The 25,267-nt window shown below is 58.9% G+C and overlaps 1 protein-coding gene across 2 annotated transcripts; it reads right to left on the bottom strand.

The window, feature by feature from the left end:
* ABCF1 (ATP binding cassette subfamily F member 1) lies at nucleotides 1–21,696 on the bottom strand. Of its 2 annotated transcripts, none has more exons than XM_066252289.1 (25): nucleotides 21,534–21,696; nucleotides 15,850–15,896; nucleotides 15,597–15,677; nucleotides 15,358–15,490; nucleotides 15,186–15,223; nucleotides 15,000–15,107; nucleotides 11,845–11,916; nucleotides 11,660–11,773; nucleotides 6,116–6,217; nucleotides 5,780–5,902; nucleotides 5,368–5,468; nucleotides 5,193–5,278; nucleotides 4,858–4,997; nucleotides 4,359–4,507; nucleotides 4,036–4,119; nucleotides 3,400–3,524; nucleotides 3,128–3,240; nucleotides 2,839–3,010; nucleotides 2,607–2,681; nucleotides 2,448–2,518; nucleotides 1,422–1,454; nucleotides 1,173–1,341; nucleotides 941–1,005; nucleotides 774–846; nucleotides 1–688 (listed from the first exon to the last, which is right to left on the bottom strand). In XM_066252289.1, exons 1-25 carry the CDS (start codon nucleotides 21,604–21,606, stop codon nucleotides 522–524), a joined length of 2,514 nt encoding a protein of 837 aa, XP_066108386.1. In that variant the 5' UTR covers nucleotides 21,607–21,696; the 3' UTR covers nucleotides 1–521. The 2 variants fall into 2 exon arrangements, with proteins under 2 accessions (XP_066108386.1, XP_066108469.1); XM_066252372.1 differs by having other exon boundaries at nucleotides 15,358–15,487.
* Nucleotides 21,697–25,267: the final 3,571 nt, after the last annotated feature.

Below are 25,267 nucleotides of genomic sequence, written 5' to 3'. Positions count from 1 at the left end.
GGCGGACACTCCTTTATTCCCCGCCCATAGGGAGATACACAGTCAGCAGCACGCCTTTCCTGCCCCAAGTCTCTGGCAGACCAGTCGGCAGGAACCAAACCTGCTCACCGCACAGGCCTCACCGCCACCCCGCCAGCCGCCACAGCTGTTCCCATCACGAGGTCAGCCTGAGGTCCACCAGAGAAGAGCAGCACCCTTGAAGCCCAGAGGTTCGGGCCAGTGGCCCCGGAGCACTCTGGGGGACCAGAGGCAGGGTGCGGGGTGAGGGCAGACTCAGGCCGGCCGGCCAAGTCACGTCTGTATAGATGGAACCCACGCTAACGAAGGCCACCTCTGCTGACAAGGAGGCTGTCAGAAGCACACCAGCTCAGCTACTAAGAAGCCGACAGCCGAGGGGCACCCTGGTCGATGAGGACTGCCCGCCTCCCGGGGCAGCTGCAGACCAGAGGCAGGATTCCGGCTGAGATGGAGAAACAGCAGGCACGGCTAGGGTCCCGACCTGGTCCTCCGGGAAGGGAGGGTCACTCTCGGGGCCGGTTGACCATGACCTCGCCCAGGGCCTCCAGCACCTCCCGCTTGTAGTCCTCGAAGTCCCCGTCGATCTGGCTCACGCCCTGCTCCTCCACCACCCACAGCTGGCAGCTGGTCTCCGTGATGAGGCGGGCGTCGTGGCTGACCACGATCACAGCTGGGGGAGGGGCAAGTAGGGCGTCAGCACGCAGGAGGGAGCCCGGTCCCCGGGGAAGGAGGGAAGCCTCCAGCAGCAGACTCACCGCCCTTGTACTCGTTGATGGCCTCCCCCAGGGCGTCAATGGACTCGATGTCCAAATTGTTGGTGGGCTCGTCCTGTGGAGGAGGCCCGTGGCTGAGCATCAGGACCCACCCCCCTCTGCCGCACCCCCCCCCCCCCCCCCCCCCCCCCGCAGACCAGCTCACTCACTAGGATGAGGACGTCCGGCTCGCGACAAGCCAGCTCCGCAAACACGACCCGGGCCTTCTGCCCACCTGCAGCCGTGGAAAGGGAGGTCTGTCACAGGCCGGACCGCCCGCCCTCTCTGCAGATTAGCCGGAGCACGTCCACCGGCGTGGTGCGTGCAGCGTGCTGAGGCCCCGCCCCCTCCGCCAGGCAGGAAGGACAGGACCCCCAGGACACGGCCCGCCCCCACCAGTACCAGAGAGCTTGCAGATCTGGATGGTGTGGGCGTGGCTCTCCAGGCCGAAGCGGCCCAGGCACTTGCGGGCGTCTTGGTAAGGCAGGTTGAAGCCCCGCTGCAGGTACTCTGTCGGTGTCTCCTCCATGCGCAGCTGCTCTGCGTACTGCTGGTTGAAGAAGCCGATTTTCTGCCCCAGAGGAGAGGGAGGCGGTCAGTCAGAGTCCTACGTCCTCTCGGACTCCTTCCCCAATTCCCGAAGGCACTCACCAGTCGGTGGTTCTTCCTCATCTCCCCTCGAGTCTGCGAGGGAAGAGCCAGGGGTCAGACATGGGGGAGGAAAATGTGCCGCAAGTCCACTCCCAACTGTCCCGACGGGACCAACAGTGCGCGACCAAGACCACATGGATGTTGGTACAAAGGCACATCAGGAGGTCAGAGGGGGCAGGAGCCAGAGGGAGGAGGAAGGAGATGAAAACACAGACTCGGAACCAGGAGGGGCTGACCACGTCTGAAGAACAGCGTTCCCCAGCCAGACTCACCGACAGCCCGTTTCCGGGCCCCACGGCAGAGGGGGCAGAGGCAGGCTGGGGAAGGAGCTAAGGGCACCTTCCTAAGCCCTACTCTGCGGTGGGAGGAAAGGCCCTCCCGACACTTTCCCTGAGGCGGGACAGATGGCCACACCTGTCTGAAGCAATGGGGGGGGGGCACACTGTCCAAGTCCTACGGCCAAGGACTGAGGAAAAGCTAACTTTAGAAACGTACAGTAAGAATACTTGCTATAATGTTACACTTTCGTGAAAATCAGAAATAATCTAGGACTGACGTCAACTCCTGAGAGATCCACATGATTACTGGCACAGAAAAACGCCTGATGCACATATCTGGAAAGAGCTGGCTACACAATAATTGTGATAGCCCCTCTTTGTTCCAACGAGAAAAGGGTATTTGCAAAGAAAAAGGGAAAAGCTATCCACCACAGTGAAGACTGGCTATCTCTAGACTTCTTGGCTTATGCAGCTCGAATTGTTCTATAAGCAATGTGCTTCTTGCATAACCAAAGCCCGCTCGGGGGCCCAGCTGCAGCCCCCGGTCTGCTGGTCTGCTGGCCTCCCTCTGGGACTGATGGAAGCTGTTCTCTGCAGGGCCGCGTGGGGAAGGAGCTCCTGCAAAGAGCTCTGTGTGCCTCTCCCCGCTGCAGAAGGGGTTCTGACTCGAACCGCTGGCGCACAGTGTTCGTCACACTCCCCAGGCTGCCTGCCAGCCAGCCCCGCCCTGCCCCGCTCCCGGACTCACCGGTGTCAGCTTGCCCGTCAGCAGCAGGAGCAAGGTGCTCTTGCCCACGCCGTTGGGGCCCACGATGCAGACTGCAAGGAGAGGACTGGGGGTCAGAGGTCCCGGACACAGTCCCTGGGCTCCTGCTCCCCCTCCCTGGCACACCCAACCCCAAATCACTTCTTGAGTCCATGTCGATGCCAAAATCCAGATTCTTGAAGAGTGGCTTCTGCCCCTCGTAGCCGAATGTCACACCTGAGAGCAGGAGAGAAAGCAGTTCGGCCACCTGGAGGCCCCGCCCTGCACTCGGAGTGGTGGTGGTGATGAGAAAAGCGGGGGCGGGGCATGAGGCGCGGTGGTGGTAGTGGTGGGGGGGGAGGTGATGAGCGCCCCCTGCCGTCTGCCAGCTCACCGTGCAGGCCCAGCACAGGCGGGCTGAGCGGCGGGGGGTTGGGGAAGGTGAAGCGCACAGTGTACTCCTTGGGGCGCTTCAGCAGCTCTGGAGCCTCCTGCGCCTCTTCGTCCTGGTTTTTCCGTCGGCACTTCTGCTGCTTCCGAGTCAGGGCTTCCTTTGTTTGCTTCTCCTGCGGAGACAGGAGGGAGAGACCCGCACATCACAGCGGCCCTGCCACGCAGCCAGGGGACCCAGCCCGCCTCTCCGTTCTCCAGGGAAGGCCCACCCCAGGGAGCCCCCCACTGACCGCCTGTTTGGTGGACTTGCCGCCCGCCTTCAGCTCCTTCAGCTTCTTCTCCTGCTTCTCGTACTGCTTCAGCAGCTCCTTCTGCTTCTGCTGGTACATCTTCTTGAAGGTCACTGGGCAGGAGAGGGGGCAGGCAGGCAAGCGGGCAGACCCTCAGGACAGGCACCCGTGTCTAGATTCTGAGGTCTAGCTCATCAGGACGTCCCCCAGGGCGGCCCCTAGGCCCCTCCCAGGGCTCGTCGCCTCGCCTCGCCGGGAGCAGCCCTGCTTACTATAGTTGCCCCTATAGTAATGGAGCCGCTGGGCATCAAGGTGGACGATGTCCGTGCAGACGTCGTCCAGGAAGCCCTGGTCGTGGGAAACGATGAGCAGAGTCTTCCGCCAGCCCTGGAGGTAGCTGGGTGTCAGAGAAGAGTGTGGAAGGTCACAACGGCCGAGAAAGGGTTAAGTCAGGGCAGCAGAGACAGAAGGTGGGGCAGGGGAGCGGGCTGCTGGGCTGGGAGCAGCAGGGGCAGAGTGGAGAAGGGCTGGAGGAAACAAGGGCCAGCGAGAACCACTGACCAAGACTGTGGCCCAGTGGGTAGTGTCAGCCCAGAGTGTGGACGTCCCAGGTTCACTCCCGTCAGGGCACACAGAAGAAGTGACCACCTGCTTCTCTTCCCCTCCCTCTCCCCCTTCTCTCCCTCTTCACCTCCCGCAGCCAGTGGCTCAACTGGTTCCAGCGTGGCCCCAGGCACCGAGGATGGCTGTTGGAGCTCATCTGCCTTAGGTCCTAAAAAGAGCTTGGTACTCGAGCATCGGCCCAAGAGACAGGGTTTCCAAGTGGATGCCAGTCAGGGTGCATGTGGAAATCTGCCTATTTCCCCTCCTATCACCCTAAAAAAAAACTATAACCCAGGAGGACTCACTTATTGAGCCAGATGACAGCGTTGAGGTCCAGGTGGTTGGTGGGCTCATCCAGCATCAGCAGTGTGGGCTCCAGGAACAGTGCCCTAGAAGGGTGGGCAGCAGTGTGGTCAGGGAGCCTTGCTGGGAGAACTGCAGACACCCTCGAGAGGTGCAGCCTGGCACAGGAATACCCGTCCGTCTCTCCCTAGAGGTCCCTGTGCAGGAGACACAGGTGGGAGCACCCGCCAAGCAGGGGGGGACAGAGGCCTGGCAGCGGACAACAGACAGTAGGGAAAAATCGACCCTGATGGTTTGGGGCTGATGGGAGGGTGGGGTAGCCCACCTGGCCAGGGAGACACGCATGCGCCAGCCCCCCGAGAACTTCTGTGTGGGCCGGTTCTGCATCTCAGGGTCGAAGCCCAGCCCGGCCAGGATGCGCCGAGCTTTGGCCTCTGCAGCCGCTGCTCCAGTGGCCCGCAGCTCCTCATATACCTGGGGGAGCGGGCCGAGGAAGAGGGGTCACAGGTCCGAGGTCGCAGGCGGGGGCAGGGGGGAGGGGTTAACGTGTCCCGTGTCCGAGGTCGCAGGCGGGGGGCAGGGGGGAGGGGTTAACGTGTCCCGTGTCCGGGGTCGCAGGTGGGGGCAGGGGGGAGGGGTTAACGTGTCCCGTGTCCGAGGTCGCAGGCGGGGGCAGGGGGGAGGGGTTAACGTGTCCCGTGTCCGAGGTCGCAGGCGGGGGCAGGGGGGAGGGGTTAACGTGTCCCGTGTCCGAGGTCGCATGCGGGAGCAGTTAACGTGTCCCGTGTCCAAGGTCGCAGGAAGCCGCCCACCCGCAGCCCCACCTTCTCCAGCCGCTCTGCGGCGCTGTCGTCGCCCCGCTCCAGCTGCCCCTGCAGCAGCCGCTCCTCCTCCAGCAGCTTCAGCCGCTTGGTGTCCGCTCGGAGCACAGCCTGCACAGCGGGTGTCTCGTCCGCCACCACCTCTGCGGGTGGGAGGGCGGTCAGGCTGGCGAGGCCCGGGCCGTGTGCATGCGCGCTGCCCTCCCCACCGCGGGCTCGGCCCCGGCGCTTTGTGTTTGCCGCGGAGGAGCCGCCCGGCACTTTCTCCCAGAGCCCAGGAGCCCCACCCCCCTCGGCACCCTGCCCCCCCCAGGAGCCGAGGCCCCTCCCGGCCTCACCCTGCTCACACAGCAGCACGTCGATGTTGGGAGGGATGCTCAGGGCCCGGTTGGCAATGTGCTTGAGGAGCGTGGTCTTGCCCTTGCTGGGAGCGAGATCGGTCAGGCCCGGGCGCTGCTGGAAAGCCCCTGCCCTCCGCCTTGCTCCCCAGCCCCACCAGCCCGGCCGCCTCACCCATTGGGCCCCACCAGCCCGTAGCGGCGGCCGGCCACAATGTACAGGTCCGCGTTGACAAACAGCTCCTTGCCGTGAGCCGAGATGCTGAACTTCTCCAGCTGGCGCCGCAGGGAGGGAAGGGCACCGTGAGGACGCCCCCTCTGCCCCTCGCAGAGAGGAGTGCAGCCCTCGTCCTGCGGGGAACCTCCTGGCCAAAGGAGACCTCCAGCACAGCCCCCTTCCCCTCCCACCTCGCTGGTCCCCTTCCCTGGGCTCCACCTCCAACAGGCCCTCCCAAACCGTTCCTTCCACCATCGTTCAGGTCAGGCCAGCGGAACACAGGGTGAGGGAAGCCTCCCTGCAGCGGCCCAGCGGCAAGGGCCCCGCGGAGGAGGCGGCCCAGCGGGGGCTGCAGCACAAGCCCCCTCACCTTGATGTCAGACGCATTTTCTAACATGGCTTGGCGGGAGGACACCTCTGCTTGTGACACGGAGAAGTCATTCTCGGCGGCACTGGCTGCTTTCAACGAGGCCACCTGGCGCTCATACTCCATCTGGGGAGGAGGGAAAGCCACTGTCCGCGGGCTTCCCGCCGCGGCGACACAGCCCGTGTCCTCAGACCCAACGACAAGGCTCACCCCTCCTTCCTGACTGTTCTGCTTCAAGCAGCACCTACAGCTCTTGTCCCCCAACCCACAGGGCCCCTCGTTGAAGCTTAAAAATACCAAAGTCGCCTGCCTCTGACCACTAAGAACCCAGGGTCTTACCTGTTTCTTCAGCTTTTTCTTCTCTTTTTTGCTAAGGTGAGCATAGGGGTCATCAGCCTTAGACTCCCCTTCTCCATCTTCCTCTCCTTCTTCCTCTGAGCCCTGTGGGCATGTGGAGATGGTGAACGCCCCCTTCTAGCTCAGACTTCACGTCATCCACCCCCGGTTCTATCAGCTCCCTCTTTCTGCACCTCCAGTCCCGAGCTGTCGTGGACGACCCCGTCCTCCTCACGCCTGCCTGGTCCCCTCGCCGCCCTGTGTCCACTTCCCCCACCGCAGTGGCACAGGGCAGGGGCAGGCACGAGACAGTGTGTGCGCCTGTCCTCAGCACCACCAGCGCAGAGCGGTGAGGGGACAGCAGATGCCACTGCTCTCTTCCTCCTGCATCAGTGTCACCTGAGCTGCCGCACTGACACCCACTGAGCAACACAGCCCCGCCCCGCCCAGCAGGAGGAAGCTCGGGCTGTGCAGGGGCCCAGGCGCCCTGAGACCATGCTGACAGGAACCAGGACCCAGGGGCTGGAGATATGTACACCTAGTGCTCGACTTAACCACGTTGGTTCCGACAGACCAGTCCTAACACGATTTGGTCGTAAGTTGAGTAGGCTATATGTACAGTACTGTGAAATGATGTTATAAAAATCTTTAAGTCATATTTTATCATAATTTTCTTTCATTATTATTATATATCATTTTCTTTGTTCATTTTATGCCATTTGTATCATCTCTACACCATTTTGTTTCTTATTTTTACATTTTTCAAGTTTACGTAAAACACTGCATTACCAGTACAACTGGTTTAATATTTGCATGACGATTTCCTCTTGGTAGACATCTTGGGAGGGGTTTGATGAAAAAATATCCAAGACACAAAACACAAATTGCTGTACTGAGTCTGGGATAACAGTGGAAATGGTGCACGCGGAGATGGTAGTGCTGCCACACACGGAGCAGTGTGGCTAGCGATTGTGGTCGTAAAGCCGAATGGTCACAAGTCAATTGCACAGGTCGTAAGTCAATCAATATTTGTATCCGGGCCATACAGCCGGACCGGCTGAGCCTATGGCCAGGACACGTCCTCTCTGGATCAGAGGTTGCAAGCTGAGGCCAACGGGCCACATCTCAACCAAGGTGTCTTTCTACATGGCCCTGAGCTAAGAAGAAATCTTACCATCTTCAAAGAAAAAAAAAAAAAAAAGGAAGAAGGTGAAGGTATCAATGTATATGGCTTGCAAAGCCAAAAATACTATGTGCCAATTCCATTACAGGTGTGCCAACTCTTGCTGGGCAAAGAATCACCCCCAGACACAGTGCACTCCTGCTGGGCACAGACACACCCCACACACACAGTACACTCCTGCTGGGCACAGACACACCCCACACACACAGTACACTCCTGCTGGGCACAGACACCCCCCCACACACACAGTACACTCCTGCTGGGCACAGACACACCCCACACACACAGTACACTCCTGCTGGGCACAGACACACTCCACACACAGTACACTCCTGCTGGGCACAGACACCCCCCCCCACACACACAGTACACTCCTGCTGGGCACAGACACACCCCACACACACAGTACACTCCTGCTGGGCTCAGACACACCCCACACACACAGTACACTCCTGCTGGGCACAGACACACCCCACACACACAGTACACTCCTGCTGGGCACAGACACACTCCACACACACAGTACACTCCTGCTGGGCACAGACACACCCCACACACAGTACACTCCTGCTGGGCACAGACACACCCCACACACACAGTACACTCCTGCTGGGCACAGACACTCCCCACACACACAGTACACTCCTGCTGGGCACAGACACCCCCCCCACACACACAGTACACTCCTGCTGGGCACAGACACACTCCACACACAGTACACTCCTGCTGGGCACAGACACCCCCCCCACACACAGTACACTCCTGCTGGGCACAGACACACCCCACACACACAGTACACTCCTGCTTGGCTCAGACACACCCCACACACACAGTACACTCCTGCTGGGCACAAACACAACCCACACACACAGTACACTCCTGCTGGGCACAGACACACCCCACACACACAGTACACTCCTGCTGGGCACAGACACTCCCCACACACACAGTACACTCCTGCTGGGCACAGACACCCCCCCCACACACACACAGTACACTCCTGCTGGGCACAGACACACTCCACACACAGTACACTCCTGCTGGGCACAGACACCCCCCCACACACACAGTACACTCCTGCTGGGCACAGACACACCCCACACACACAGTACACTCCTGCTGGGCTCAGACACACCCCACACACACAGTACACTCCTGCTGGGCACAAACACAACCCACACACAGTACACTCCTGCTGGGCACAGACACACACCCCCACACACAGTACACTCCTGCTGGGCACAGACACCCCCACACACAGTACACTCCTGCTGGGCACAGACACACCCCACACACACAGTACACTCCTGCTGGGCACAGACACACACCCCCCACACACAGTACACTCCTGCTGGGCACAGACACCCCCCCACACACACACAGTACACTCCTGCTGGGCACAGACACACTCCACACACAGTACACTCCTGCTGGGCACAGACACCCCCCCACACACACAGTACACTCCTGCTGGGCACAGACACACCCCACACACACAGTACACTCCTGCTGGGCTCAGACACACCCCACACACACAGTACACTCCTGCTGGGCACAAACACAACCCACACACACAGTACACTCCTGCTGGGCACAGACACACCCCACACACACAGTACACTCCTGCTGGGCTCAGACACACCCCACACACACAGTACACTCCTGCTGGGCTCAGACACACCCCACACACACAGTACACTCCTGCTGGGCACAAACACAACCCACACACACAGTACACTCCTGCTGGGCACAGACACCCCCCCCACACACAGTACACTCCTGCTGGGCACAGACACCCCCACACACAGTACACTCCTGCTGGGCACAGACACACACCCCCACACACAGTACACTCCTGCTGGGCACAGACACCCCCACACACAGTACACTCCTGCTGGGCACAGACACACCCCACACACACAGTACACTCCTGCTGGGCACAGACACACACCCCCACACACAGTACACTCCTGCTGGGCACAGACACCCCCACACACAGTACACTCCTGCTGGGCACAGACACCCCCACACACACAGTACACTCCTGCTGGGCACAGACACACCCCACACACAGTACACTCCTGCTGGGCACAGACACCCCCACACACAGTACACTCCTGCTGGGCACAGACACACCCCCACACACACAGTACACTCCTGCTGGGCACAGACACCCCCACACACAGTACACTCCTGCTGGGCACAGACACACTCCACACACAGTACACTCCTGCTGGGCACAGACACCCCCCACACACACAGTACACTCCTGCTGGGCACAGACACACCCCACACACACAGTACACTCCTGCTTGGCTCAGACACACCCCACACACACAGTACACTCCTGCTGGGCACAAACACAACCCACACACACAGTACACTCCTGCTGGGCACAGACACACCCCACACACACAGTACACTCCTGCTGGGCACAGACACTCCCCACACACACAGTACACTCCTGCTGGGCACAGACACCCCCCCCACACACACACAGTACACTCCTGCTGGGCACAGACACACTCCACACACAGTACACTCCTGCTGGGCACAGACACCCCCCCACACACACAGTACACTCCTGCTGGGCACAGACACACCCCACACACACAGTACACTCCTGCTGGGCTCAGACACACCCCACACACACAGTACACTCCTGCTGGGCACAAACACAACCCACACACACAGTACACTCCTGCTGGGCTCAGACACCCCCCCCACACACAGTACACTCCTGCTGGGCACAGACACCCCCACACACAGTACACTCCTGCTGGGCACAGACGCACACCCCCACACACAGTACACTCCTGCTGGGCACAGACACCCCCACACACAGTACACTCCTGCTGGGCACAGACACACCCCACACACACAGTACACTCCTGCTGGGCACAGACACACACCCCCACACACAGTACACTCCTGCTGGGCACAGACACCCCCCCCACACACACACAGTACACTCCTGCTGGGCACAGACACACTCCACACACAGTACACTCCTGCTGGGCACAGACACCCCCCCACACACACAGTACACTCCTGCTGGGCACAGACACACCCCACACACACAGTACACTCCTGCTGGGCTCAGACACACCCCACACACACAGTACACTCCTGCTGGGCACAAACACAACCCACACACACAGTACACTCCTGCTGGGCACAGACACACCCCACACACACAGTACACTCCTGCTGGGCTCAGACACACCCCACACACACAGTACACTCCTGCTGGGCTCAGACACACCCCACACACACAGTACACTCCTGCTGGGCACAAACACAACCCACACACACAGTACACTCCTGCTGGGCACAGACACCCCCCCCACACACAGTACACTCCTGCTGGGCACAGACACCCCCACACACAGTACACTCCTGCTGGGCACAGACACACACCCCCACACACAGTACACTCCTGCTGGGCACAGACACCCCCACACACAGTACACTCCTGCTGGGCACAGACACACCCCACACACACAGTACACTCCTGCTGGGCACAGACACACACCCCCACACACAGTACACTCCTGCTGGGCACAGACACCCCCACACACAGTACACTCCTGCTGGGCACAGACACCCCCACACACACAGTACACTCCTGCTGGGCACAGACACACCCCACACACAGTACACTCCTGCTGGGCACAGACACCCCCACACACAGTACACTCCTGCTGGGCACAGACACACCCCCACACACACAGTACACTCCTGCTGGGCACAGACACCCCCACACACAGTACACTCCTGCTGGGCACAGACACACCCCACACACACAGTACACTCCTGCTGGGCACAGACACACCCCACACACACAGTACACTCCTGCTGGGCACAGACACATCCCACACACACAGTACACTCCTGCTGGGCACAGACACACCCCCACACACACAGTACACTCCTGCTGGGCACAGACACACCCCCCACACACAGTACACTCCTGCTGGGCACAGACACACCCCACACACAGTACACTCCTGCTGGGCACAGACACACCCCCCACACACAGTACACTCCTGCTGGGCTCAGACACACCCCACACACAGTACACTCCTACTGGACACAGACACACCCCCACACACAGTACACTCCTGCTGGGCACAGACACACCCCCACACACACAGTACACTCCTGCTGGGCACAGACACACCCCCACACACAGTACACTCCTGCTGGGCACAGACACATCCCACACACACAGTACACTCCTGCTGGGCACAGACACACCCCCACACACACAGTACACTCCTGCTGGGCACAGACACACCCCACACACACAGTACACTCCTGCTGGGCACAGACACACCCCACCCTCGCACCACAATATTCACCTGCTCTGTCTTCTTGGCCTTCTCCTTCCCTGGCCTGGGCGGCTCTTTCTCTCTTGCTGTTTCTTCTCCTTCACCCTCTTCGTCTTCCTGGTCCGGGGCAGACCTATTCTGAGGCTAACAGGAAAGAGCAGGTTGAGGAAAGGCGCAGGTCCCTGAGGCCCGGCACCTCCCGCCACGCCCCGCACCTTGGCCTTGCCCTTCGCCTTCTCTTCCGCCCCCTTCTTGCCCTTGAGTGCCGGCTGCTCCTCGGACACAGCCTGGAGAGGACGTGGAGACACACACACAAATTAACTTGCCGCCTGGTTGCTTAACAAGCAGTCCTAGGGAGTCTGGCACCAGGAGTTACCTGTACCGAGTGGTGCTTGGGAGAAACCGAGGCCCAAAGAAGCCCTCGCCTCTAACCAGAGACTAGGGATGGAGGACACTAAAACTCTGGCCAGGTTGCTTAGTTGGTCAGACCACTGTCCCAATATGCCAAGGTTGTGGGTTCGATCCTGTACAAGAATCAACCAATGGCCCTGGGCAGATAGCTTGGTCGGTTAGAACATCGGCCGGGTATGCAAAGGTTGCAGGTTCAAACCCCAATCAGGGCACATATAGAAACAGATTGACGTTACCATTTCTCTTTCTCTCTCTCCCCTTTCCTCTCTAAAAGTCAATCTTTAAATTAAAACAACCACCACGAATACATAGTTAAGAGAAATAATAAATGTTTCTCTCCTCTTTTCTCCTTCTCTAAAATCAATCAATTAAAAAAATATTTTTTTAGCCCTGGCCGGTTGGCTCAGTGGTAGAGCGTCGGCCTGGTGTGCTAAGGTCCCGGGTTCGATTCCCAGCCAGGGCACACAGGAGAAGCACCCATCTGCTTCTCCACCCCTCCCCCTCTCCTTCCTCTCTGTCTCTCTCTTCCTCTCCCGCAGCCGAGGCTCCATTGGAGCAAAAGATGGCCCGGGCGCTGGAGATGGCTCTGTGGCCTCTGTCTCAGGCGCTGGAGTGGCTCTGGTTGCAACAGAGCAATGCCCCGGGAGGGGCAGAGCATCGCCCCCTGGTGGGCGTGCCGGGTGGATCCCGGTCGGGCGCATGCGGGAGTCTGTCTGACTGTCTCTCCCCGTTTCCAGCTTCAGAAAAATACAAAAAAAAAAAAAAAAAAGGAGAGAAAATGAGAGTATCTGCAAAGCTCAGGCCTGTGAATCAGGCGAGGGGGACGCGGGGGTGGGTGGTGCCAGTGCTGGAGGTGCCGGGCGGGGGCCTGGGGAAGGCGGTCTCAGGAAGACCGAGGACACAGCAGGAAGAACAAAGGTTTCAGCACAGACACGGGCAGTGGCGTGCCCAGAGGCGGTCAGGGCGACCTGAGAGGCACGGTGGGTAGTGTCCCCAGTGGGAGAGCAGAGCCCAGAGGCGGTCAGGGCGACCTGAGAGGCACAGTGGGTAGTGTCCCCAGTGGGAGAGCAGAGCCCAGAGGTCAGGGCGACCTGAGAGGCACAGTGGGTAGTGTCCCCAGTGGGAGAGCAGAGCCCAGAGGTCAGGGCGACCTGAGAGGCACGGTGGGTAGTGTCCCCAGTGGGAGAGCAGAGCCCAGAGGCGGTCAGGGCGACCTGAGAGGCACGGTGGGTAGTGTCCCCAGTGGGAGAGCAGAGCCCAGAGGTCAGGGCGACCTGAGAGGCACAGTGGGTAGTGTCCCCAGTGGGAGAGCAGAGCCCAGAGGTCAGGGCGACCTGAGAGGCACAGTGGGTAGTGTCCCCAGTGGGAGAGCAGAGCCCAGAGGTCAGGGCGACCTGAGAGGCACGGTGGGTAGTGTCCCCAGTGGGAGAGCAGAGCCCAGAGGTCAGGGCGACCTGAGAGGCACGGTGGGTAGTGTCCCCAGTGGGAGAGCAGAGCCCAGAGGCGGTCAGGGCGACCTGAGAGGCACAGTGGGTAGTGTCCCCAGTGGGAGAGCAGAGCCCAGAGGTCAGGGCGACCTGAGAGGCACAGTGGGTAGTGTCCCCAGTGGGAGAGCAGAGCCCAGAGGTCAGGGCGACCTGAGAGGCACAGTGGGTAGTGTCCCCAGTGGGAGAGCAGAGCCCAGAGGTCAGGGCGACCTGAGAGGCACAGTGGGTAGTGTCCCCAGTGGGAGAGCAGAGCCCAGAGGCGGTCAGGGCGACCTGAGAGGCACAGTGGGTAGTGTCCCCAGTGGGAGAGCAGAGCCCAGAGGTCAGGGCGACCTGAGAGGCACGGCCGGTAGTGTCCCCAGTGGGAGAGCAGAGCCCAGAGGTCAGGGCGACCTGAGAGGCACAGTGGGTAGTGTCCCCAGTGGGAGAGCAGAGCCCAGAGGTCAGGGCGACCTGAGAGGCACAGTGGGTAGTGTCCCCAGTGGGAGAGCAGAGCCCAGAGGTCAGGGCAACCTGAGAGGCACAGTGGGTAGTGTCCCCAGTGGGAGAGCAGAGCCCAGAGGTCAGGGCGACCTGAGAGGCACGGTGGGTAGTGTCCCCAGTGGGAGAGCAGAGCCCAGAGGTCAGGGCGACCTGAGAGGCACAGTGGGTAGTGTCCCCAGTGGGAGAGCAGAGCCCAGAGGTCAGGGCAACCTGAGAGGCACAGTGGGTAGTGTCCCCAGTGGGAGAGCAGAGCCCAGAGGTCAGGGCGACCTGAGAGGCACAGTGGGTAGTGTCCCCAGTGGGAGAGCAGAGCCCAGAGGTCAGGGCGACCTGAGAGGCACGGCCGGTAGTGTCCCCAGTGGGAGAGCAGAGCCCAGAGGTCAGGGCGACCTGAGAGGCACGGTGGGTAGTGTCCCCAGTGGGAGAGCAGAGCCCAGAGGCCTTTGTTTCAGTTTCTCAATTTGAAAGCAATAGCATCACTAGATTTCCAAGCGATGAAAAGAATATTTTAAAAAGCTGGTTTTGCCCTGGCCTGTTTACTCAGTGGAAGTGCGTCAGTCCAGTATATGGATGTCCTGGGTTCAATTCCGTCAGGGCACACGGGAGAGGTGACCATCTGCTTCTCTTCCCTTCCCCCACTTCTCTCTCTCTTCCCCTCCAGCAGCCAGTGGCTCAACTGGTTTGAGCGTCGGTCCTGGGCGCTGAGGACAGCTCCACTGGTTGAATGTTATCTTCAAGTGCTAAAAATAGTTTGGTTAATCTGAACATTGGCCCAGACAGGGGTTGTTGGGTACATCCCAGTCGGGGTATATGCCAGAGTCTATCTTCCTTCCTCTCGGGGGAAAAAAAAAAAAAAAGGCTAGTTTTGGCAGTTTAAGCAACACAGACCTAGAAGAGCTAGATCAAGCGCGGGAGAACGAAGCAGGGACTTCCCAGAGCACAGGCGGAAGGGGCCACGTGGGGGTGCCCAGCAGGGCCACCCTTTTCACCTTGTTGATCCGATTCTTCTCTGGCTTGGCAGGCTTGGGAGTGTGTTTTTCTTCCTCCTCCTCTTCCTCACTCTGATCCTGGATCAGGGCTGCAAAAGCATTACCACCCTGGAGAGAAAAGGGCCGGAGGCGTCAGGGGATGGTCCCGGTGGCCCCGAGGGCCCCGCTCACCACACAGACGCTCACCTTGGGCTTCTTCCCTCCTCGGGGCGGCGGGGCCGGCACTGGAATGACAGAGAAAGAAGATGAGGCAGGAAGGAGAAGGGTGGAGTCAGCTCCTCCATCCAAACAGCTCCGGGACGAGGAAGGGGCCCTGCACCCTTCACGGCTCGGGGTCCTGGCCCCCCGCGGCAGTCACCCTCTTCCTCCTCGTCGCTGGCGGGCACCGAGAGCTGCTTGAGACGCTCCATGAGCTCCTTCTCCTCGCCGTCGTCCTCCACATCCTTCTTCCGCCGGCCTTTCCTGACGTCTCGCTTCCTTTTCTGCTGCTGAGAGCGGAGAGAGAGAGCGGAGAGAGAGAGCTCCGGCCCAGGCCCAGACCCAGGCCCCCAGACGGCTGCCCCCTCGACTGCCCCCCAGGGCTGCTGGGCCCAGTACCTGCTGCTGCTGCTCCTTCTCCCTGAGCACCTTCTCTTCTTCCTCAGCCTGCTTGTCTTCCACCGCCAGCTCTTCAAAGAACTGTGGACAGTCCAGGTCAGCGCGGCTCAGACACCGCACGGGCCCCTCTGCGCGCGCAGGCCGCCGACCCTCCGCCCGCCCGCCCTCTCCTGGCCGCCTCTCCCCGCAGACCCCACTCCCTCCACGGGAAACACTCACGAGCAACTCTCTCCCTCAACCCTCGTTTCCTCACCGTCTTTTTGTTCTTCTTGTCCTTCTTCCCCTTCTTCACCACTCTGTCTGGAAGGTGAAGCACACGGATGCTCAGCTGCACATTTCAAAGCGGCCTGACCGCCCTGCAAAGCCAACAACGCCTCTGCCTACTCACCGGCTTTTCTTTTTCTTAAATCTACTTACTGATTTTAGCGAAAGAGGGAGAGGAGGAAGGGAGGGAGGGAGGGAAACGGGGACAGAGACGGGAACATCAATCTCTTCCTGTCTGTGCCCTGACCCAGGATTGAACCAGCAACCTCTGTGCTTCAGGGCAAGGCTCTTAACCAACTGAGCCATCCATTCAGGGTTTAACTATTTTTCCAGTTCAACTGTCATGCCCTGCACATCTGCACTGCCCCACAGAAGACAGGGTGGCCTCATGGAGGGTGGCGGCAGGGAGGAAGCAGAATCCTCAGGGTGAAGGGAGAGGGTAACAGAGACGCCGCCTGTGGATGCAGCTGACACAACCAGCGGAGCCACCGCTCCCGCCTGTTAACTCAGGACGTAATGGGCAAGAGGGTCCCTCTCCCACCCTGCCACCGAGGCAGGACGAGGACACTAAGTTGTGGTTTGTGAAATGCGTGGGCCAGGCCGTGTGGACAGGACCCTGGGTCCGGGCCCCGTCCGCGCTGCTCACACACGGTCTAGCTCTCTAGCTCAGCTCACACTGCGCTGTAATGGACAGTCTCTCCTCTTGGCCACCTGTGCTGCTATTCAGCCTGTGTTCCCAGCAAGCAAAATGGGAAGTAAATAAAGCTGACCGATTGGACAGGCCCCAGCGGCTCCCTTCTGTCCACCTGTTTCCCTGGAAGTAGAAGAGTCTAACCCCTGTGACCTCCCAGCATCAGACTGGACGGGAACCTGCAGCCCCGTGACTGCTCTCCACCTCGGGTCTAACTCCCCGTGACCTCCCAGTGTCAGACTGGACAGGAACCTGCAGCCCCGTGACTGCTGTCCACCTTGGGTCTAACCCCCTGTGACCTCCCAGCGTCCGACTGGACGGCCACCTGCAGCCCCGTGACTGCTGTCCACCTCGGGTCTAACCCCCTGTGACCTCCCAGCGTCAGACTGGACGGGAACCTGCAGCCCCGTGACTGCTCTCCACCTCGGGTCTAACTCCCCGTGACCTCTCAGCGTCAGACTGGACGGCCACCTGCAGCCCCGTGACTGCTGTCCACCTCGGGTCTAACCCCCTGTGACCTCCCAGCGTCAGACTGGACGGCCACCTGCAGCCCCGTGACTGCTGTCCACCTCGGGTCTAACTCCCCGTGACCTCCCAGCCTCAGACTGGACGGCCACCTGCAGCCCCGTGACTGCTCTCCACCTCGGGTCTAACTCCCCGTGACCTCCCAGCCTCAGACTGGACGGCCACCTGCAGCCCCCTGACTGCTGTCCATCTTGGGTCTAACTCCCCGTGACCTCCCAGCCTCAGACTGGACGGCCCCCTGCAGCCCCCTGACTGCTGTCCACCTCGGGTCTAACTCCCCGTGACCTCCCAGTGTCAGACTGGACGGGAACCTGCAGCCCCGTGACTGCTCTCCGCCTCGGGTCTAACTCCCCGTGACCTCCCAGCCTCAGACTGGACGGCCACCTGCAGCCCCCTGACTGCTGTCCACCTCGGGTCTAACTCCTCTGTGACCTCCCAGCGTCAGACTGGACGGCCACCTGCAGCCCCGTGACTGCTGTCCACCTCGGGTCTAACTCCCCGTGACCTCCCAGCGTCAGACTGGACGGCCACCTGCAGCCCCGTGACTGCTGTCCACCTCGGGTCTAACTCCCCGTGACCTCCCAGCGTCAGACTGCACGGGAACCTGCAGCCCCGTGACTGCTCTCCACCTCGGGTCTAACTCCCCGTGACCTCCCAGCGTCAGACTGGACGGGAACCTGCAGCCCCGTGACTGCTCTCCGCCTCGGGTCTAACTCCCCGTGACCTCCCAGCGTCAGACTGGACGGCCACCTGCAGCCCCGTGACTGCTCTCCACCTCGGGTCTAACTCCCCGTGACCTCCCAGCGTCAGACTGGACGGGAACCTGCAGCCCCGTGACTGCTCTCCGCCTCGGGTCTAACTCCCCGTGACCTCCCAGCCTCAGACTGGACGGCCACCTGCAGCCCCCTGACTGCTGTCCACCTCGGGTCTAACTCCTCTGTGACCTCCCAGCGTCAGACTGGACGGCCACCTGCAGCCCCGTGACTGCTGTCCACCTCGGGTCTAACTCCCCGTGACCTCCCAGCGTCAGACTGGACGGCCACCTGCAGCCCCGTGACTGCTGTCCACCTCGGGTCTAACTCCCCGTGACCTCCCAGCGTCAGACTGGACGGGAACCTGCAGCCCCGTGACTGCTCTCCACCTCGGGTCTAACTCCCCGTGACCTCCCAGCGTCAGACTGGACGGCCACCTGCAGCCCCGTGACTGCTGTCCACCTCGGGTCTAACTCCCCGTGACCTCCCAGCGTCAGACTGGACGGGAACCTGCAGCCCCGTGACTGCTCTCCACCTCGGGCCTCTCGCCACCACACTCCCTCCAAACCACCCTGCCCTGCCCCAAGCACTCCTGGAGTCATTCAGCTTAAGAAAAAGAAAGGAAGAAAGAAAACCCAAAATGACAATCAAAAACAACGGATTTCTCCTATCTACTAGATGAAGTACTTCTCAGACCAGAATTGCATGTAATCCACAGTAATCATTTATTTTTTTATTTTTTATTTTTTAAAAGATTTTATTTACTCATTATAGAGAGGGGGGAGAGAGAGAGAGAAGGGGGGGGAGAGGAGCAGGAAGCATCAACTCTCACATGTGCCTTGGCCAGGCAAGTCCAGGGTTTCGAACCGGCAACCTCAGCGTTTCCAGGTTGACGCTTTATCCACTGCGCCACCACAGGTCAGGCCAGTAATCATTTATTTAGGAAAGTTTTACTGCACACCTACGGTGACTAAGGAGGGCAACCCCTGCACTGCAGGGCTTCAGACCACAAGGGCCCTGACTCCCCCTCCGGCCACACCTCTGCTTCCTCCCACACCTGCGCTCTGGCCAGTGGCTTCCCGGCGCCCTGGTTTAGTCCTGGCTTCCGTCCCCCTCCGGCCACACCTCTGCTTCCTCCCACACCTGCGCTCTGGCCAGTGGCTCCCCGGCGCCCTGGTTTAGTCCCGGCAGGGCTTCCGTCCCATCCGGAACACACTGCACAGTGTGATCTCAATACCACGTGTCTAGTGACGGAGATGAAAAGCCCTGCAGAAGAAACGACGACAGGCTTTATATGCTCTTCCAAGGAGTCTCATCCTGAAGACACTGAGGAGGAGCCACTGGCGTTCACAGGAAGGAATGACACGCCCAGCTCTCCTTGACCACACCCAGGAGTGACAAACTCCAGACACTACTTTCTCCCCAGGGACTAATGCAACCATCCCAGCCCTCCTTCCTTTAAATCTCTTTTGTACTGTAAATGTCACGCTGACCCTCCTGACTGTAGGGAGGGGAGAATCCTTGCTCAGGTCCTATTGTGAGACACTGGAATCAATCACCAAGGGGCAGAGTGAGGCTAAGTGCTGCCAGAGACAAGTTTTATCCTCCATCTCTCCTCCTCTGCGAGCTCCTCCCCTCACACATCACCTACACTGCTCGGAGCCTCAGTCAAATAAAACACTTTCCTTAATCTTGCGCTCTCCTCCCTCAGTCACTGCTTCCTAGCCCGTCTTCGCAGAGTCTGAAAGGCAAGTCCACACTAGCTCCGCTTCCCCACCTCCCACTTCTTCTCAAACATACCGCCATCTGCTTTGGGTAGCACTTCCGAATGAAGACTGCTTTTGACAATGTTGCTACCGGCCCCTTAGTTGTTCAGCCCAAGATGTATCTTTTTAGTCCTGGGTCGCCTGACTTCTCTGCAACACTCCCTTCTCCCTGCCTCCTCACCCTCTGACCTCTCTCCTGCTGTTTCTTCTCTCCTGCTGCTCCGGGTTTGTCTCCGATGTCCCTGGCCGCCTGGGTTTGTCTCCGAGGTCCCTGGCTGCCTGCCTCTCCGTCTCGTCTCAGCCTTCCCCTGGCTGCCCGCCTCTCCGTCTCACCTCAGCCGCCTTCTGTACCTTACTTCCCTGGTTGTCTTCTGGGTTCCCGTCTTCTGCACTTTTTCGCTTCAATCTGCATCCACATCCATCACCTCAACACCCTCGCCGGTTTTCCCGTTTAGTCTGGGTCCCTCTCCGCAACCACTGGACAGGCTCTCTCCCGACCATCTCCTCTTGGAAATCTCGCAGAAAGCCTAACTCACTCAGCGTTCAAAAGCTGACCTCAACTCTTCCCACTCCCTACCCTACAGCCCATGTTGCTTTCAGTTCATACTCGGCACTGAGCCACCCAAGTCAGTTCCCAGTTCTGGTCACCGCCGCCTGTTCTGGTCACCGCCGCCTTGGCTTACGCTCTTACTACTTCTCACCGCAATCACTGCCAGAACCTCATTCATACGCAGTCTCCTGCCTCCAGTCTTCGCCAATTCAAGCCACTCCCCACTGCACAGTGCTGTCAGGGTGGTCTGACCGTTCTCTCCTCATGCCCTTCGACAGCTCCTGTTTCTTACTGTCATCAGGATGAAACTCCTCAGAACAGGGTATGAAACCTTTCGTCTCTCCACGCCCGTCAACGCTCGTCCAGCCAGTGGTGGGAACCGGCTTCACACACACTGCTTCCTCTGTGCGGAATGCTGGTCCCCTCGCTAACTCTAACTCTACTGGCCCTCCAAAAACGAACTTAGCGACCGCCTACTCCTTGGGAGGCTGTGCGGACACTCCTACCCTACCCGTCGGGGTAGAGGCCTCCTCTCTCTCCAAAGCCCCATAGCTTTCTCAAGCACACTCATAAAACACCGTCAACCGCCGGCTGATTAATGCTCTCCACTGGACTGGGTGCCCCTTCAAAGCAAGGCTCATCTTTTATCACCACATCCCCAGGTCCTCTGCACATGACAGATACAGAGCAGGCATCCAATAAATGCTTGTAAGATGAGTCACTGTGTCCCTACTACAACTATTTGTGTCCATTTTATCTCCTCCTTGAAGCGTCCTCCAGCCTTAGCGTCTTACGTTTCCCTCCCCTCCTCAAAGCACAGAATAGACAGCGCTCAGTTAAAAACAGGTTGTTCAACAAACATTCACCTTTTTCACGGAAACCTTCACCCCCATTCCAACATCTAACTCTTTCAATCATGCACCAGTGGAGTTAGGGGTGTCTTTATAACAGAGCCCACGAAGGGGCCAGCCCCTCCGGAGGAGGAGGAGGGATCCTGGGCTCCCGAGGGGCGTGTGTCTGTATCTGCGCGCGGCGCCGGGGCGGGGAGTCCAGGCACAGGTTAGCACGCCGTTCCGTGGGATGCAGAACAGAGCGTGGTGCGTGCGGCAGGTGTCCAAAGAGAAGAAAAGAGGGTTTTCTCACTTCCGCCCAACTCGCTCGCTCGGTCCCATATGCTCCTCCTCGTCTCCTGCCCCGTCCACGTCTGCACGTGCGCGACACCCCCGCCCCAAGCCCACTGCTGCCGGGGCACACACGTCTCCGCCCCGCTGCACGCATGCGCAGTGAGCGCGCGCGGCCCGGTCGGCCTCGCGCCCCGTGACCCTCCCTCAGGCGCGCTCTTCTCTCTGCTCTTCCCGCTCTCGTTCCCTCCCTGCCCACAGGCCTCACCTGCGGGGCTCGTGCTGTCGCCGTCCCCGATCCACTCGGGCTCCGGCTGCTGCTGCTTGGGACCCTTCGGCATCGCGGCGGCAGTTACAGCTCCACTAGGCGCCGGCTGCTGTTTCCGCTTCCGGTAGCGTGGAGCTCCGCACCCCGCGGCATCCCCACGCCGGCGCGGCCAGCCCCGCCCCCGGCGGCGCACGTGCACGCCTTGCCGTCACCCCGGGGGCGTGTCTGCAGCCGGTGGGCGTGGCCTGCGGCGACGGGGCGGGACAGAGCGTTTATGACCCTCTGACTCGGTCGCTCTCTGACGCCCCGTCACTTATTTCCGACTAGAACGGAGGACGGGAGGCATCTTTTTGTTTTGTTTTTTTTGGTTATTCTTTGGCGGGTGTTGGTTTCTTCTTTTATTAATTTATTTTTATTAAAACTTTCTTCTTTGTTCATTTCCTTTTCTAAGTGGATGCTGCCTTCCGACCAGCCCCTTAAGGTCTGGTTAGGGACATAAAGGCGCTGTGCGTCGGACTGGTCCGTCTAGTGTTGAGATGTCACAAAACCCCGAAGTTCTGTGTTGTAAAGGAGGAGGGTGCTCTACCCTAACAGAGCCCGCCGCGTGGCCTGACCCGTGGTGGCGCAGTGGGTAGAGCTATTCTACCTGGAATGCCCAGGTCGTGGGTTCGATAACCCCAAGCTTGCCCGGGTAGAGCGCATATGGGAAGCGACTACGAAGACTTGATGCTTCTTACCCCTTCCCATCCCCTTACTCTGTCTCTTCCCTCTCTCTAAAAATAGTCTTAAAAAAAAATCATGGTGCGATGGGGTTAAGTCCCTCACTTTTTTTTTTTTTTTTGTACTTTTCTGAAGCTGGAAACGGGGACAGTCAGACAGACTCCCGCATGCGCCCGACCGGGATCCACCTGGCACGCCCACCAGGGGGCGACGCTCTGCCCACCAGGGGACGATGCTCTGCCCCTTGGGGGCGTCGCTCTGTCGCGACCAGAGCCACTCCAGCGCCTGGGGCAGAGGCCAAGGAGCCATCCCCAGCGCCTGGGCCATCTTTGCTCCAATGGAGCCTCGCTGCGGGAGGGGAAGAGAGAGACAGAGAGGAAGGAGAGAGGGAGGGGTGGAGAAGCAGATGGGCGCTTCTCCTGTGTGCCCTGGCCGGGAATCGAACCCGGGACCTCTGCACACCAGGCCGACGCTCTACCACTGAGCCAACCGGCCAGGGCCCCCACCTTTTTTTGTAAAAGCTTCACTGAGATGTGATATATAATTAAATGCACATACAAGTTGGCAGGGATCCTGCAAAATGTACACTTTGGTAAGTTCTGACACACACACACACACACATCCATTAAACCACCACCACAATCAAGGTTTGGGCTCACTTCTAACTTCTAACACTACCTCTTAATAGGTGTGGGAGCAGGTGCCTCTCAGCCCTGTCAGTTCCCATTCTCTCCTTAAACCACTATGATCACGTTTTGTCTCCACCGTGGCCTGAATCCGCTCTTGCAAAGGGTCAGCAGATGAGGGCAGTTCTCCATCCTTACCCTGTTCACTCTCGCAGCACCGTCTCATACAGATGGTCACTCCCTTTCGTTTTCTTCGGCGACACTTTCTCCAGGATTCCTTTCCATCTCAGTGGCTGCTGCTCCCTTTCTCCTCTCTTCCTAGTGTCTCCTCCTGAGGTCTAGATGTTCAAGTATTTGGGGGCCCATTATTTGACACTCTTCTTTCTCTAGACCTGTCACCTATGTCTCATCCACAGCTGACGAAGAGTCTCTTATGTATCTTATTGCCCTCAACTTCTGCCTCAGCTTCAGGAATCCAACTGTTTATTGGACACCCTCTCTGAGGTCTCTGATAAATCTCTTACGTGAATGTGTACAAGAACTGAGCTCTTGTTGTTACTCCCTGAACCTTAGTCTCTCCCAGGTTTCAGCACATCAAGAAACTGCACCACCTATAGAGGGGACACACCTCAACGTAATGGATGGAGGCCGGATATGACAAACCTCCAGCCAGTATCTTCCTCAACTCAGAGCTCTTTCCCTAAGATCAGGAACAAAACCAGGATGTCTGCTTTTGCCACTTTTATTTAACATAGTAGTGGCCCTGGCCCCAGGTGGCTCAGTGGGCTAGAGTACTGTGCAATACACCAAGGTTGTGGGTTTGACCCCCAGGCAGGGTACATGCCAGAATCAACCAGGGAGTGTATAAAGAAGTGGAACAACACACTGATGTCTCTCTCTCGCGCGCGCGCGCAAATCAATCAATCAATAAAATGAAATAAAAAGAACACAGTACTGGACCTAGCCAGAGCATTAGGAGAAAAAGAAAAGGCCTTCAGGATTGAGAGACAAGATGGCGCTGGAGTAGGCAGACGTACCAGCATCTGCCTCCCAGAACCAAAGTGGATTACAAACTAATTTTATGAACTACCATCTGGAAAAACCAACTTTGGACTAAACTAAAAGGACTCTTCAACCAAGGAACGCTGAAGAAGCCACACAGAGACTGGCCAAAGTCACAGAGCTCCAGGGAAAAGCAACCTGGTCTCAACTCTCCAGGCAGAGGAGAACAGAAGCTCCATATCCACGCATGCTGCAAATGGCTTTTCCAGTCTACCTGAATCATTACCAGCTAGAAGCAGCGGTCATTGGGACTTGGACATGAGCTGCAAAGTATAGAATGGTGACAATTCCAGTGCCATGCGGACTTTTCCTGTGGGGAACTTTCCTGGACTCCTGCTCCCTGTGACAGCTCCTAACAGACTGAACTGTGGTTGGGTTGCATTTTTCAGGGATTTGGCATGGTGAGGGGGCCAACTTGGACTTGGTGAACATATTAAGGACACTACTCTTTTAGGGATTCTTGCTGTATTGGCCAAGAGTTTGCTTAAAGGCTTTTTTTTTTTTTTTGTATTTTTCTGAAGCTGGAAATGGGGAGAGACAGTCAGACAGACTCCCGCATGCGCCCGGCCGGGATCCACCCGGCACGCCCACCAGGGGGCGACGCTCTGCCCCTCCGGGGCGTCGCTCTGCCGCGACCAGAGCCACTCTAGCGCCTGGGGCAGAGGCCAAGGAGCCATCCCCAGCGCCCGGGCCATCTTTTGCTCCAATGGAGCCTTGGCTGCGGGAGGGGAAGAGAGAGACAGAGAGGAAGGAGGGGTGGGGGTGGAGAAGCAAATGGGCGCTTCTCCTATGTGCCCTGGCCGGGAATCGAACCCGGGTCCCCCACACGCCAGGCCGACGCTCTACCGCTGTGCTTAAAGGCTTTTAATCACTGTAAAAAAAAAATAGAGGACTGGATGAAGAAGATGGGGCACATATACACCATGGTATACTAGTCAGCTAGAAGAAATGATGACATCGGATCACTTACAGCAGATTGGTGGAATCTTGATAACATTATGCGGAGTGAAATAAGCGAATCATAAAAAAACAGGAACTGCAGGATTCCATACATTGGTGGGACATAAAAGCGAGACTAAGAGGCATGGACAGGAGTGTGGTGGTTACGGGCGGGGGGGGGAGGGTAGGGGGAAGGAAGGAGGGAGAGGGGGAGGGGGAGGGGTACAGAGAGAACTGGATGGAGAGTGGCGGAGGACGATCTCTCTTTGGGTGAAGGGTATGCAACAGAACTAAATGACAAGATAACCTGGAAATGTGTTCTTTGAATGTATGTACCCTGATTTATTGATGTCACCCCATTAAAATAAAAATTTATTTAAAAAAAAA

The sequence above is a fragment of the Saccopteryx bilineata genome, chromosome 1 (assembly GCF_036850765.1).
Source record: "Saccopteryx bilineata isolate mSacBil1 chromosome 1, mSacBil1_pri_phased_curated, whole genome shotgun sequence".
NCBI classification, from domain to species: domain Eukaryota; kingdom Metazoa; phylum Chordata; class Mammalia; order Chiroptera; family Emballonuridae; genus Saccopteryx; species Saccopteryx bilineata.
This window is presented reverse-complemented; position numbering and strand designations above follow the sequence as displayed.

Excerpts from the sequence above, each read along its gene's own strand:
- ABCF1 (XM_066252289.1), bottom strand. The coding sequence starts at position 21,606 with ATGCCGAAGGGTCCCAAGCAGCAGCAGCCGGAGCCCGAGTGGATCGGG. Across the intron at positions 4,120-4,358 it reads ATGCGTGTCTCCCTGGCCAG|GGCACTGTTCCTGGAGCCCA; the intron begins GTGGGCTACCCC and ends CCACCCTTCTAG. Across the intron at positions 2,519-2,606 it reads CATCGACATGGACTCAAGAA|TCTGCATCGTGGGCCCCAAC; the intron begins GTGATTTGGGGT and ends CTCTCCTTGCAG.